At 44.6% G+C, this 14,854-nt stretch overlaps 1 protein-coding gene and 1 gene segment (V, D, J or C); one reads left to right on the top strand and one right to left on the bottom strand.

Annotated features, from left to right (window-relative positions):
* The first annotated feature begins 5,399 nt into the window (after nucleotides 1–5,399).
* Nucleotides 5,400–6,186, top strand: LOC118026177. The segment is given in 2 exon segments: nucleotides 5,400–5,543; nucleotides 5,657–6,186. Coding segments are annotated over 2 exon segments (588 nt in total).
* A 3,465-nt stretch (nucleotides 6,187–9,651) lies between these two features.
* Nucleotides 9,652–14,854, bottom strand: part of ZNF280B (zinc finger protein 280B) — an 89,178-nt gene continuing 83,975 nt past the window's right edge. For both annotated transcript variants that reach the window (XR_004683487.1, XR_004683488.1), the window contains one exon: nucleotides 9,652–10,684. The gene's annotated coding sequence lies outside the window, so the exon portion shown is untranslated. The remainder of the gene's footprint in view (nucleotides 10,685–14,854) is intronic.

The following is a 14,854-nucleotide window of genomic DNA, read 5'->3' as shown; positions in this document are numbered from 1 at the left end:
GATCAAAAACTTCCCCAAAAACAAGAGTCCAGGGCCTGATAGATTCCCTGGGGAATTTTACCAACATTCAAAGAAGAAATACTACTTATTCTCCTGAAGCTGTTTCAAACAATAGAAACAGAAGGAAAGCTTCCAGATTCATTCTATGAGGCCAGCATTACCTTAACCCCCAAACCAGGCAAAGACCCCATCAAAAAGGAGAATTTCAGACCAATATCCCTGATGAATATGGATTCCAAAACCCTCTACAGAATCCTAGCTAAGAAGATCCAACAATACATTAAAAGGATCATCCACCACGACCAAGTGGGATTTATCCCTGGGATGCAAGGGTGGTTCAACATTCGCAAATCAATCAATGTGATAGAACACATTAATAAGAGGAGGGAGAAGAACCATATGGTCCTCTCAATTGATGCAGAAAAAGCATTTGACAAAATACAACATCCTTTCCTGATTAAAACTCTTCAGAATATAGGGATAGAGGGAACATTCCTCAAATTCATAAAATCCATCTATGAAGTACCACCAGATTCTTATTAACGTAGATAAAATTAGATAGAACGGCAGCATCAGATGCTGCTAAGGACACGTGGCAAGAGGAACTCTCATTCATTGCTGGTGGGAATGTCAAATGCCCCAGAACTTTGGAAGATGCCTTGGCAGTTCCTTAAAAAGATGAACTTATGTATGATGCAATACAGAATTCATACTCCCACATATTTCCCAAAATGAGTTACTTGTGTCCACACAGAATATACACATAAATGTTTATTGCTCATTTATTTGATTGTCAAAACTTGAAAGAAACTAACAGGTCCTTCATAGGTGAATGGGTAAACAAACTCTAGCACATACATACTCTGAATATAATTCAGTGATGAAAAGACTGAGTTATCAAGTCACAGAAACATATGAAGGACACTCCCACAGGTATTTCTTTTTTTTTTTTTTAAGATTTTATTTATTTATTCATGAGAGACAGAGAGAGAGAGGCAGAGGGAGAAGCAGGCTCCCAAGGAGCAGAGAGCCCGATGCGGGACTCGATCCCAGGACCCTGGGATCATGACCTGAGCCGAAGGCAGACGCTTAACCATCTGAGCCACCCAGGCGCCCGTCCCACAGGTATTTCTAAATGAAAGAATCCAACCTGAAGAGGCTGGAACAATGAGCAGTGGGACGGGAATACAGGAGCCCTGGGTACCATCTGTAGCCCAGGGTTAACATGTCTCCTGTATCCACTGGAGGGAGCTGGTGCAACCCAGTCCTCAGCTGGGAGCTCCTGTCTCCCTGCCTCTAGCTGGTGCTCCTGCATCATCCCTGGATGAAGTACTCTCCACTCCTACACTCTGTTTTGTTCAGCTGGAGCCCAGCCATAGGTCTAAATAGGGAGGGAAATATTTGCATGGAGAACCCCCAAAATAAGGATCAGAGGGACACATAAGAAGGGTTAATGGCCTCAGGCTTATTTCTGGGGCTCAAGAGCAAGAGTATGGGGCATCTGTACCAGGGCCTGTATTCCCCTATCCTCACCTTGCTTGCTCACCACACAGGTAATTTCCAAATTCCCATAAGGGACAAAATAATACCAGTTTGTGATCCACTGCATCAATATATAGATGATAGATGATAGATGATAGATAGATGATAAATAGATAGATAGATAGATAGATGATAGATAGATAGACAGATAGATAGATGATAGATAGATTCTTCACTATTAGGCATCTTTTGCTTTAAGTTATGCTTACACCATTCACTGGATGGAAGGTCAGATGAGATAAAATAGACAGATTTATGTCACTCAACAAGACCTTGACTTCTGATTCAGTAAATTGCTAACAGGTTGGCTCTCATGTTAATCCTCCTGCCTAATACAAGTCCCCCCATGGGAAGAGGTCTTTGAGATACCTGCCCTTTAAATCCAGAATCACCTTCATGGAGAACCATCTCTCAGGAGAAGTCATAAGATGAACAGAGGGATATTTGGTCTCATTTTTGGTCACACACACACACACACACACACACAGCTCTCATTTCTCTGAGTGTATATTTTATTGGCCTCTGAAGTTTTCAGGCTTCTCTGTCCTTCCAGAAGTCAGGCTCAACCTGTGCTCATGCAGCCATCCTCAGTGTCACAATCCTCAGGAGGCAGAATTCCCATCAGCAGGGAAGACTGGTGACATCAAGTGTGACTGGGGTCCTGTCACCAGGGCAGCCAGGATGTGCCCTGAGCACCTGCTTCTCTGGGAAGATGCTGATGCTTAGGAATCCCAGGGGGAGTCTCTGTCCCCGAGGGCAGCTCAGACCCCAACCATCTCCAAGGTCCAGGCAGCACCTGAGGCTGATCAGTACATTAATTCTGGGACAGCAGCCTCAGGATGCTTGCATGGAGCTCAAGACTCACAGGGATGTGGAATAAAACCTCCCTGTGCTCTCAAGGCTGGGCTGTCACTCTTTCATTCACCACTGTCACCCCTCCTGCTAGGCTGGACCTCTACTGAAAAGTCTGCCCTGAGGGCCACAGTGTTCTGACCTCAGGGACACAGTCCCTCTTATCTCCACCTCCCAAATACTCAGATGTGGGACATTTGACGGCATCTTCTGGATCCAGTTGGCCTTGGGTAATGAAAAAATTCTGTGTTTGATAATCCCATCAGTGAGACGGCACTGAAGTTCATAGGAACAGGCCCCATGTGGGATCCACTGGGAACCACGTCATGCTTTTCTATCTTCAGGTCCAGACCCACAATACAAAACACTTGAAATTTGAAATAATAATAATAATAATAATAATAATAATAATAATAATAATAATAAAAAATCAAATGATTCAGACAGAAGTTTATAAAAACTTATCCAACTAAAAATGGAAGGCATTTCTTTCCATTGTTTTTCCACCCATCTTTTTATCCACAGCTTCTACCCATACTCTGTCTACAATAAGCACAGATTTGAAAAAGTATACAAGTGATTGTACTTGCAACTTCAACTTGACATTGCCATTGACTTTAAAACAGTCTTACTGAGCTGAATTTTGTTTCAATAACATGCATCCATTTCAAGTACACTGTAGACTAAGGCATGACTGATACATAAGCTCTGTCACTGGATCCCTGTCAGAACATCTGCAGCTGTCACTCCTTCCCTCCTGGACCTTCCAACATTTGCCCCTTGTGCTCTGAGGTCATTGGCATATGCAGCCTCACGTGGCTGGACTCCTGCTGACTTGTGTCTGTGTGCTTGGAGGACAGAGCCTAGGAGGGAATCGCTGCCCACAGTGTGTGGAGCACTGTTGTTTCAAGCAGGTGGAAACAGTGACAGGTGACAAAGATGTGCAGTGTGTGACCCTCTAGGAATGCATGGGAGGGCTTCTACCCACAGTCTGGAGAGAATCATTCCCTGTCTCCTCAGTGCTGTGGGAACCTTCAGGAGGGAGAGCTCCAGAAACAAGGGAGGAGTCACATCATAGGAAAGACACAGCATCCTGCACAGAAGGGACCATGTGTCCCTGGGGTCCTGTCACTGTCTTGGACTGGATCCTGATTTAGAGGAGTTTGTGTAAAGACACCATCTCAGTCCTGACTCAAAAACAGACAAGGGAGCCATGGACAGACTAACCCTGAGGAGTCTGAGTAGAGCATAAAGTCTGTCCTTATGTGATGGGAGGACACATAAGGGGATACCGGACATGGCTCTAATACCACAGAGCTCAAGGCTCATGGAGAAGAAGAACAAAACCTCCCTGTGTTCTCAAGGCTGGACTGTCACTCCTTCACTCACCACTGTGACCGGTCCTGCTAGGATGAGCCTCTGCTGAAAATTCTGTCCTGAGGGCCACAGGGCTGTGACCCCTTATCTCCACCTCCCCCGTATCTCCACCTCTCCACCTCTCACGTGTGGGACTTTGACAGAATCTTCTGGATCCAGTCGGCCTTGGGTAATAATGAAAAAAAAAATCATCCTCTTCTTACGGGTGGTTGAATGAGCACTTGCTCTATCCTGAACATGCTGGACGCAAGGCACAAGAACCAGAGTTGTGCCCCCCCACCCTTGAAAGTGTGACTGAAAATTGGCTCCATCCTGGAAAGTCTGTCTGTGTTTGGTAATTCCATCAGTGTAAGGGCTCTGAGGATCATAGGAACGGGCCCCTCATGAAGTCCACTGGGCAACATGTCATGCTTTTCTAACTGCAGGCCTAGACCCATGATACAAAATTCATGAATAAGATAATAATAATAATTATTATTATATCAAATGATGAAGACAGAAGTTTATAAAAACCTATCCACCAAAAATGAAAGGCATTCATTTCCATTGTTTTTACCTCCATCTTTTAACCACAACTTCTACCCATACTCTGTCTACAATAAGAAAAGATCTGGAAAAGTATACAAGTGATTGTACTTGCAACTTCAACTTGACATTGCCATTGACTTTAAAACAGTGTTACTGAGCTGAATTTTGTTTCAATAACATGCATCCACTTCAAGTACACTGTAGGCTAAAGCATGACTGATACATAAGCTCTGTCACTGGGTCCCTGTCACAGCATCTGTAGTTGTCACTCCTTCCCTCCTAGAACTTCCAGCGTTTGGTGCTCTGAGGTCAGTGCCACACAGAGCCTCAAGTGGCAGGGATCCTGCTGACTTGTGTCTGTGTGCTAGGAGATCAGAGCCTAAGAGGTGGAAACAGTGACAGGTGACAAATAATTTCAGTGTGTAACCCTATAGTGATGCACACAAGGACGTCTACACACAACCTGGAGAGAATCATTCCCTGTCTCCTCAGTGCTGTGGGAACCTTCAGGAGGGAGAGCTCCAGAAACAAGGGAGGAGTCACATTATAAGAAAGACCCAGCATCCTGCACAGAAGGGACCATGTGTCCCTGGGGTCTGTCATTGCATTGCACTGGATCCTGATCTAGAGGAGTTTCTGTAGAGACACCATCTCAGTTCTGACCCAAGAATAGACAAGGAGCTGTGGACACACTCACCCTGAGGAGTCTGAGTAGAGCATAAAGACTGCCCTGATATGACGTGAGGACACATAAGGGGACATCTAACGTGGCTCTAATGCACGGGACAGTGATCAGAGCAGTGGGGAGGCAAGAGTCGTGGCTGATGGGCTCTGGTCACCATTTCACACAAAAGTATGTCTGGATCTGACACCAGGGGGTGATCAAAGCCAGTTTCTGTGGGGTCAGGGGTGATCAGAGCTGAGACTTGCCACCTGACACTTCTGTGCCCTCTGCTCAGGCCTCAGAACTGTGACCTCCTTACCCCCTGGCCCCACAGAGTCCTTCCTCTGCCTATCCCCCGACATCTTCAGGGAGAGGAACCTGACCCAGGACCAATGAGGTGTTAAAGAGCTGGGGCTCTCATTTGCATGGACAGGCCCTCCCTCTCGCAGAGGATGAAGAGGGGAAGGGAGAGATTAGGGGAGGCTCTGCTCAGCTGTGGGGCCACAGAAGGCAGGATCGGTGATGACCTCCACCATGGCCTGGTCCCCTCTCCTCCTCAGCTTCCTCGCTCACTGCACAGGTGAGTGGATGCAGGGACAGGGGAAGGGGCCCTGGGAGGACATGAAGGGCCCTCCTTCCTCTTCTTGTCTCTAGAACCCAGCATCACCCTGTCTGTGTCTCTCCCCCTTGCAGGGTCCTGGGCCCAGTCTGTGCTGACTCAGCCGCCCTCCGTGTCTGGGGCTCTGGGCCAGAGGGTCACCATCTCCTGCACTGGAATCCCCACCAGCACGGATTATGATGGAGAGTTCACATACCATTATGTGAACTGGTACCAACAGCTCCTAGGAAAGGCACCCATTCTCCTCATCTATGATGATGATAGCAGAAACTCTGGGGTCCCTGATCGATTCTCTGGTTCCAAGTCAGAAAGCTCAGCCACCCTGACCATCACCGGCCTTCAGGCTGAGGACGAGGCTGAGTATTATTGCCAGTCCTATGATAGCAATCTCAATACTCACACAGTGCTCCAGGCCTGTGGGGAAGTGAGACAAAAACTTGGTGTCCCCTTGGCAATAGGGTTTCCTGTGAAACCCCTACATCTTGGCTGTCAGCTGATTCCTTTGTTTGCTGGTATAAGCTGCAGTCTGAAACACATTCTATGGCCTCTGTCTACAAAACCTGTTCCCATTCTCTTAAATTCAGCTTCCAATGTCTGTCCTTGACGTGAATATATTATATGATTTTCTCAAATTAAGCAGACATTCCTTTGTGTCAGGGTCAGGCTACCATGGGGTGAAGAGTTCGTGACAGGTCAAGACTGAGACAGGCATGCAGAATCGAGGCTTGTCTGAGACATGACACATCAGGGGTGTACAATATGTGTCCTGGTACCAACAGCTCCCATGAATGGAATCCCAAATCCTCACCTATTATAATGGTTGGACCCTTTGGATATCCTGGTCCATTCTCTGGCTCCATGTCTGGTGACTCTGGCTTCCTGATCATCACTGGGCTGTGGTCTGAGGAGGGGGCTGCTCGTCACAGCCCTTCCTGTGACAACATTCTCAGGGCTCACACAGAACCCCAGACCTGTGATTATTGGGAGCAGAACCCCTTTCTCATCTGCGGGGAGGAGGAGTTTGGCCTGTGGCTTCTGCTTCTGGTGCTCCTGCTGCTGCCATCATGGGGCCAAGTCCATCCAGGGCACCACCTGGGAGTCAGGGCTCCTCCTTCCCTCCTGTCCTCAAAGTCACTTACAGCAGCCCTTCCCTAGACAATGTGTCCAAAAACACACAGAAAGGACATCCCCCATCAGGTTAGGACACAGAGTGTCTTTGCTCTGAAGTTCATGCACTGGGAGTGGCAGGTCCGGTGTGGATGAAGCAGGACAGAAGGAAGGAGATCTGGGGAATCCCTGGTCCCAACACCCAGTCTTCCCTCTGCAGGTGTAAGAGAAGATATCAGAAGCAGGTTACCTGCTTCTAGTGCCAGCTGTGTAATGTAAATACAGGTTGTGATGCTTTGGCCACAAGGGTGTGCTGTGTGCCTAACAAGAGTGTGGACACTGATGCCCACCCCTCCAGGGCCCGGAGCCGGCTCTAGTGGGACAAGGAGCAATGATCCCCCAAGCCAGGTATGATTCTCCTGCACTATGACCCTTTTGACCATATGGAGAACCTGGATGGATGCATGTCCTCCCTCAGTCAGCAGGGAACACTGGTTGTGTCCTCCTTCACCCTGTGACCAGAACCATCATCCACCCAGAGGTAGGTGGGGAATGGACACAGGGAATGGCAGCATCATGTTTGCATGATTGATTCTATTCTCAAGAATGAAGGGGGAAGAGTGAGCAAGACTCAGTATCCCCAGGTTCCATAAAGGCCCTCCGGAGGCTATGTTGTCCTGTTTCAAACATGGTTCCATGTTAATTTGCAACATACAATCCATGTGAGAACTCTGCCTGCTACCCATGTGCAGCTCAGAGAGGAGTCCCTGTGCCCACCTGCAAGAGTTGCCACCCACCCAGCCCCACTCCATGTGGGATTCCAGAACTGTCACCTGTTCCCACTCTGGAGGCAGGAGGAGCAGTAGCAGAAAGGTCATCACCATGGAAGGCTCCTGTCCAGGTGACCAAATGTCAGGGACCCTGGGGGGAAGGGCTCTTCTGATGAGAAGAAGTTCTGTGGGGTATCCTGAGAGGATTGAGGAGGTGGATCTCCCCCAAACTGGAACTCATGATGTGGGGGACAGTCAACAGGTGCTTGAGCTCACAAGACCTTCTCTGAGCTGAGTGGCCTGAGCTAAAACTGGACTAATCTTCCCACAGGTTCTCTGTGCCCATTCAGCTTCATCAAACCCTCAGCCATTCATTCCACCACATTTATTAGCTTCCTCAGACAGTTCCTCTGTAGAGGGGCAGGGGTTCTGTATGGGGAATCCATGGTAAAACTGGCAGATGGGGTCCTTTCTTTCTGACTCAGATTCTCCTCCCTCCCCCTGTCCTTTGCTTCACCTTCTCTCCTCTCCAGGGCGTCCCCAAAACCTTGAGCTCCTGCACATCACGGTAATTGATCTATTTCTCCCCACTCTATTACACTTGTCATTCTCAGAAGAGAGGGAGGAAATCCCACCCTTTATTTTGGATTCTGCAAGGGAACCGTTCCCTTTAAATTACCTGCCCATGTAGAGCCCTTTGCTGGACCACATTCCTCTAAGTCCTTCCTGAGAATCTGTTCCTTATTCCTGTCCTCACCTTCTCCTCATACATGCTTTTGTCCAAGACCAGAAGCAGAGAGGGGACACATGTATAGTAGATGTATGGAAATAACGCCCTCATAGAGACAAGGTGCTTCATCCCAAGAAAACAGATGTCCTGTTAAAGGTCCATGTGTCTTCCCAAGCATCCTCACTGAGTTCCTTCCTCACACAGGGAGCTCAGAGGTGGTGTAGACCCACATATCTTGGGGAGGACTGATGGTCTTTGGCAAGCTTCTTCCCTAAGGATTCACTTAGATTGTCCCCTAACCACTCAACAAGAATTATCCTCTGGTCAATATCCCTGACTTTTGTTAGTGCACTGGTCACATCCTACTGATTCCTTTAACATGTGCTCTTTCAGATAGTAACAAACATTTGCAGCACCTTCCTGCAATGGGAAATGATACATTTTATGAATTTCTGGCTCTTTTTTTTTTAAAAAAAAGATTTTATTTATTTATTTGACAGAGAGAGACACACCGAGAGAGGGAACACAAGCAGGGGGAGTGGGAGAGGGAGAAGCAGGCTCCCCACAGAGCAGGGAGCCCAATGCGTGACTCGATCCCAGGACCCTGGGATCATGACCTGAGCTGAAGGCAGTCACTTAACCAACTGAGCCACCCAGGCGCCTGAATTTCTGGCTCTTAATAAGGAGAATAAATACCCGATAATTTCTATAACTTGTAAAAATGTAATTGAAAATATTTCAGTAATAGATCATATGAATCCACAAAATAAAAAACATAAATATCGAGAAGGAATTTATAGTCAGAAACTTATAGGTTAATATCTGCACAATTCAGGTATAAATAAAAAAGAGGGCATAAATAAATGGAGTAGAGTAAATTGTTTTTCGTCCAACCTCAAATAATCCAATAGCCCAAGGTGGGTGTCAAAGCTTGAGGGATTCTCTTTTGATGTCATTGAACTTCTCAAAGAAGGAGAAATCAGGCTCTAGTGAGGAGGTCGGGGAGATGCTTGAGGCTGGAGGAGGGAATGGGAACTGGTCAACCAGCAGAGAGGGGCTGGGTCAGGGGAGGTCTGGTGCCATCTCCCAGGGACCAAACCTTGTGCTTGATGGATTCATCAGTTCTCTTTGCGTTTTACATTATTATTTGCTTAACTTTAACCAGAGGACTGGTTTTATTTATTTTCTGATATTTGTAGGGAATACATGAAAAGATTTCAGACTACAAATTATAACAGATAAATAAAAACATTTCTCTCCAGAGAAAATCCTGCTTGTGAGTGCTTATAGCAGCTTTATTTTGAATCACCAAACCCAACAGCAATCAAAATTCTGCACATGGATGTTTATAACAGCTTTTTACATAATCCCCAAAGATTGCCTTGCCACAGGTGTTCTCCAATATGTTGTGCATCTGTACACTAGGATATTAGTCCGAATTTAATAGTAAGGACCTCTGAAGTCACAGTAATATAAATAAATTTTTAATGCATATTAGGAAAGAAGAAGCTCTAAAAGGCTGCATTCCATAAAGTTGCAATTGTATTACATTTTGGAAGAGGCCAGAATTGAGAGGTGGTAATGAGGTTAGTGACTGACAGGAGGTGGAGGGAGGAGGAGGAGGGTGAATGTGTGAATCATAGTGATTATATTTATGGTGGTGTCACTCTTGTACAGGACACTGTGAAGGCAGTCACAGCACACTGCTGTGTTGCCACAGGTCGGTAAACGCTACAGCAAAGGGATAGCACATTACTGCATGCCTATAAAGTCATCTAGGAAGTCTGGGGTCCATGATGGAGTGCACAGTGTGACATTATCCCATCTGCTGCTCTACAGAGGTTTGGACCCACCTCACTGAAGGGGTGGGGCAGAAAGGTGCTGACCCCAGGGACTTTGAAAAGGAGGGGAGCCTGTAAGTCCAGAGACAAAGAAAACCACGCATGAGCCCTATACTCCAGTTGATTGATCTGTGTCCCATGGGGTGAGTGGTCAGTAATGTGATGTTTCTGGGCCACACACTGCAATTGAACAATGAAGTCAATGGTCACAGATGGCAGGAACCAGCATTCTCCCTTCAGGAACGTTCATGTTTTGTGCAGGTCTCAGCCGCTCCATAAGCAATGTTAGACCCACCCTTGTGGTTGTTATTATGACTGCAAGACACCTTTCAGGAACAACACAGGAAACTTTGGAAAATAAAGGTTTTCTACTTATAAGACCTAGTAATTACACAGCACACCTGAGCTACAGACCAAAGTCATGGGTAGAGTGAGCCTGTGCCCTTCCCCACCAGGAGTGTGGACATAGGCTCAGCTGACAGAGGAAGGAGGTGGGGATGAGAGTCAGGGACAGAGATACACAGACAGACAGGGAGAGACCAACTTTCTCAGGTCCCACACTGAGAGTCCATGGGCGCAGGTGCACTGGGTCCTTTGTCCTTTTGCTCCGTGCACTGGGGATGCTGCTGACACCCCGCTTCACTCCGGTAGGGCCTTGAGCAGTGGAGACAGTAAGAGACAGTCTTCAGTGAGAGGCACAGCAAGGGATTCTGAGCCATCAGAGGCCATGAGCAGAAAGAGTTCTGAGTGCAGATTCTGATGACTTTAAGATCATAGAACTGAGCTAGGTAAGAATTCCCGGAGCTTGTGGGAACACTGGCTTCTAGCAGAAGAATTAATGACATGCGACTAATAAACTAAGGAAGATGATGACCATTTTTATGACTTTTTGTTTAAAACATTGCAGACTCTTAAAAATATTTTGTTTTTCCAGATTTAAGAAAATTGTTTATATGAAACTAACTGACTTAGAGCAATACACATTTGTAAACAAATTAAAACTTTTATCTTTTTTCCCTACTGGATTCCCTCCAAACTCAGAAACTCTCCATAAGTATTCTTATATTTTTTATATGATTCACTAACCCATTCACCACAGTAGATCGTTCCCTCTTGGGGAACCTGTCTCTTAATCTGACAATAGGTCGTTCGGTTAAGCTTATTTCAGGAGGCAGTGATGCAGGTGGGCTCTCAAAATTAAGCCCTATGGTAATTGAGAAGTGGCATTTCTTATGGAAACCAAGGAAAAGTGTAGGTGAATGGTTGGAGCTAATCCTAAACCCAGTGTCTAAGTCCGGAGTGCTGCCAGTGAGATTTCTTGATGTTGGGCTGGAGGCATCTTCAGATGGCATAGGGCATGCGGTGGCAATGTGATGGATTTCCCTAGCTTCAGTTCAGTTGTCTCTAGCCAGTAGTGGTCTAGTGATCTTTTTGAGGGGCCCACAGAGCAACAAGCAGGAAAATTGTCTATACATGAACTTTTGTGGGGATTTCTCTGAAGTTTACATCAAGTCATTTCTATTCATTTTGCAGGGCTTCAGGAAAAAGGGGACGTTTGGTGTATCAAATGATTCCAATTGTCAGAAAGGGAGAGAACAATTAAAAAATGTTATCTTGAAGTGTTGTAGTCAGGCACTGGGGGACACTAGGAGAATGCAGGATCTAGTCCAGTTTATAATGATCAATATTAAAATATAATATTTACAAAGGTGTGTTATTGAAGCATATTTTTCTTTATAATTGCCCTTATTTTTACCAAAGATAGCCAAATTAATACCCAAGTGTTTGTAAAATAAGTCTAATTAAAAAAAAAAAAAACAGGCTGATGATTTACATAACTCCAACAAGAATAGTAGTTGACCATATATGTTCCTTAAAACCTGCTTTGCTAGAACTTTTATAAGGAATATCTAGATTAAATAAATGTTTCATAGCCTCTTAAGGCCAAATACTTGCCATCAGACTTCCTCTTTGATACCCATATATTTGGGTGAATTCCTCCCTTCTTGAGGTTCTCAAAATATCTTGAGGTTCCTGCACCTGTCAGGAGTGACCTTCTTTACTCCCTGGTGAGTCTGCTGGGATCCCTGTAAACAAGGTATGAGGCTGATATTTCCAAGGGCTTTGTTGGCTTCATAAGGTCAGCCTTATTTCTTAAAGCTATCTGGTCATATCTGAGTCTATGTGTGTCTCTCTCAAATGTGACATTCCAGCAAACTGTGTCCTGTTACAAGGAGAACATGTTCTTTTTTGAAATAAGAAATACATTGCCATAAAAAATATAAGCATATTTACTGAGAGTTTCTGAAGTTTGGAGGGATCCGGTAAGGAGAAAAGATAAATGTTTATATGTATTCACAAAGGTTTATTTGTCAAATTGCTGTAAATCAGTTAGCTTCAGATAAAACTTTCTTAAATCTGGAAAAACAAAGGTTTTTTGAGTCTGCAATGATTTAAACAAAAAGTCATAAAATTATCATTATCTTCCTTAGTTTACTCAGTCCCATGTTATTATTTTTTTAGTTTGAATTCCACAATAGTTAACATACAGTGATATATTAGTTACAGGTGTACAATATAGTGATTCAACAATTCTATATATCCCTCAGTGCTCATCATGATAAGTGTACTCTTAATCCCCTTCACCTATTTCGTTCATCCCCCTATCCACCTCCCCTCTGGTAACCACCAGTTTGTTCTCTATATTTAAAAGTCTGGTTTTTTGTTTGCTCCCTTTTTTCTTTGCTCATTTGTTTTGTTTCTTAATATCCACATATGAATGAAATCATATGGTATCTGTCTTTCTCTGACTGGCTTATTTCACTTAGCAATATACCTTTGGATCCATCCATGTTGTTGCAAATGACAAGATTTCATTCTTTTATGGTTGAGTAATATTCCATTTTATATATATACCACTTATCCTTTATCCATTCATCTCTCAATAGACACTTGGGTTGCTTCCATAATTTGGTTATCGTAAGTAATGCTGTGGTAAACATAGGGGTGAATACATCTTTGTGATTTAGTGTTTTCATATTCTTTGGGTAAATAGCCAGTAGTGGAATTACTGGATGATATCATAATTTTATTTTATTTCTTGAGATTTTATTTTTAAGTAATCTCTACACCCAACCTGTGCCTTGAACTCACAACCCCAAGGTCAAGAGTCTCATGCTGCACTGATGAGCCAGCCAGGTGCCCCTCATAATTTTATTTTTAATTTTTTGAGGAACCTCCATACTGTTTTCCACAGTGGCTGCACCAGTTTGTATTCTCAACAATGGTGTATGATGGGTCCTTTTTCAATCCTCAGCAACAATTATTGATTCTTGTATTTTTGATATTAGCCATTCTGACAGGTATGGGGTGATATCTCCTTGTGGTCCCAGGAATTCAGCTAGATAGCTATCAAATCATTCTTAACACCTGCAAACTCAACCAGAGATCTAAGAAAAGAATAGCTTCAACACTATGAATATAAAAGTGACCACTTTCAGCAAGGTAGGAAGTGTGGAGAAATGAATCCGAGGCGATATATGGGAAGATAGAGTGTGGTGGGAGGGAGCCTCTGTTAGCCGGCTACCAGCAAGTAATAGAACAGCGGAGCACAAAATCAGAACTTTTGGAAGTCTGCCCCTGTGAGGGACATCGCTCAGGCTGCTAAGCGGGGGTGGAACCCTCCCTGGGACAATGTGGTCCCAGGATCCCCAGGGTCACAGGAAGACCAGGTGTACCTCAGTGCCGCAGAGTTCCCAGGGATCGGAACAGGGAAGCTGGATGAAAAGAGTGAGCCCAGGAATGGGCTCTCAGCTCAGGGTTAACAAAAACCACAAACCATGGCACAGTTGGGTGACTGCTCTCCAAGCACAGGCCTAACAAGCAACAGAACCAATGAGACCCCCCCTTCCTCCCCCAGGACGAGCAGTACAAGAATGTGTTACAGGAATCTGAAGGGTTTGAAGACTCAAAACTGGGTTGCATGCCTGAGATAGAAATGCTCTATCACAGGCCAGGTGAGCACGGAGTGCACCCGGAGACCAGGGAGACAGGAGTGATTGACTACTTTTCTCTGAAGGCTCACTGAAGAGTGGGGCCCCGAGCTTTCAAATCTGGGGCCAGAGATTGGGAGGCCGCCATTTTCATTCTCATCCTCTAAAGCTGCAAGGAATGCCTCCAGGGAACAAAACCACATAGAACAAACTGAAGCAGATTATTTAGCTTGGCCCCTGGCAAGGGCAGTACAATTCCACCCAGGGCAAATACCCTTGAGAATCGATGAAACAGGCCCCTCCCCCAAAAGGTCAGCAAGAACATCCAGCCAAGACAGAACTGCAAAACTCCAGTGCTAGGGGAATACAGCACATAGAAATCACAACTTTTTCCCCATGATTCTTTATTTTTTTCGTTCCCTTTTCAACCAATTTCTTATTTTATCAACTCCTTTTTTAAATATTTTTTAGTTTTCATTTTTACAGTTACACTCTATCCCTTCAATATATTTAATCATATATATATATACACACACACACATGCAAGTTTTGTTTTCTTTACAATTTTGGGGTGCAGTTTCTTCTAACAGACCAAAATACAAACAAAATCTACTGTATGGCTCTGTTTTACTTACCTGTCTGATCATATTCTCTTTTTTGTTGTCATTTTTCCTTTTTTTTTTCTTTTTCTTCTTCCTTTCTCTTTTTGTTTTTGTTTTTTGTTTTGTTAAAGTATTTTTTAAATTTTCATCTTTACAGTTACATTCTATCCTTTCAATTTACTTAATTTAATTTTTGTATATATATGTTTTCCTTTCTTTACAATTTTGAG

This window comes from Mirounga leonina, unplaced genomic scaffold (genome assembly GCF_011800145.1).
Source record: "Mirounga leonina isolate KUSES-001 unplaced genomic scaffold, KU_Mleo_1.0 Mir_214, whole genome shotgun sequence".
Lineage (NCBI taxonomy): Eukaryota > Metazoa > Chordata > Mammalia > Carnivora > Phocidae > Mirounga > Mirounga leonina.
Note: the sequence above shows the minus strand (reverse complement) of the source record. Positions and strands in the feature narration are given on the sequence as shown.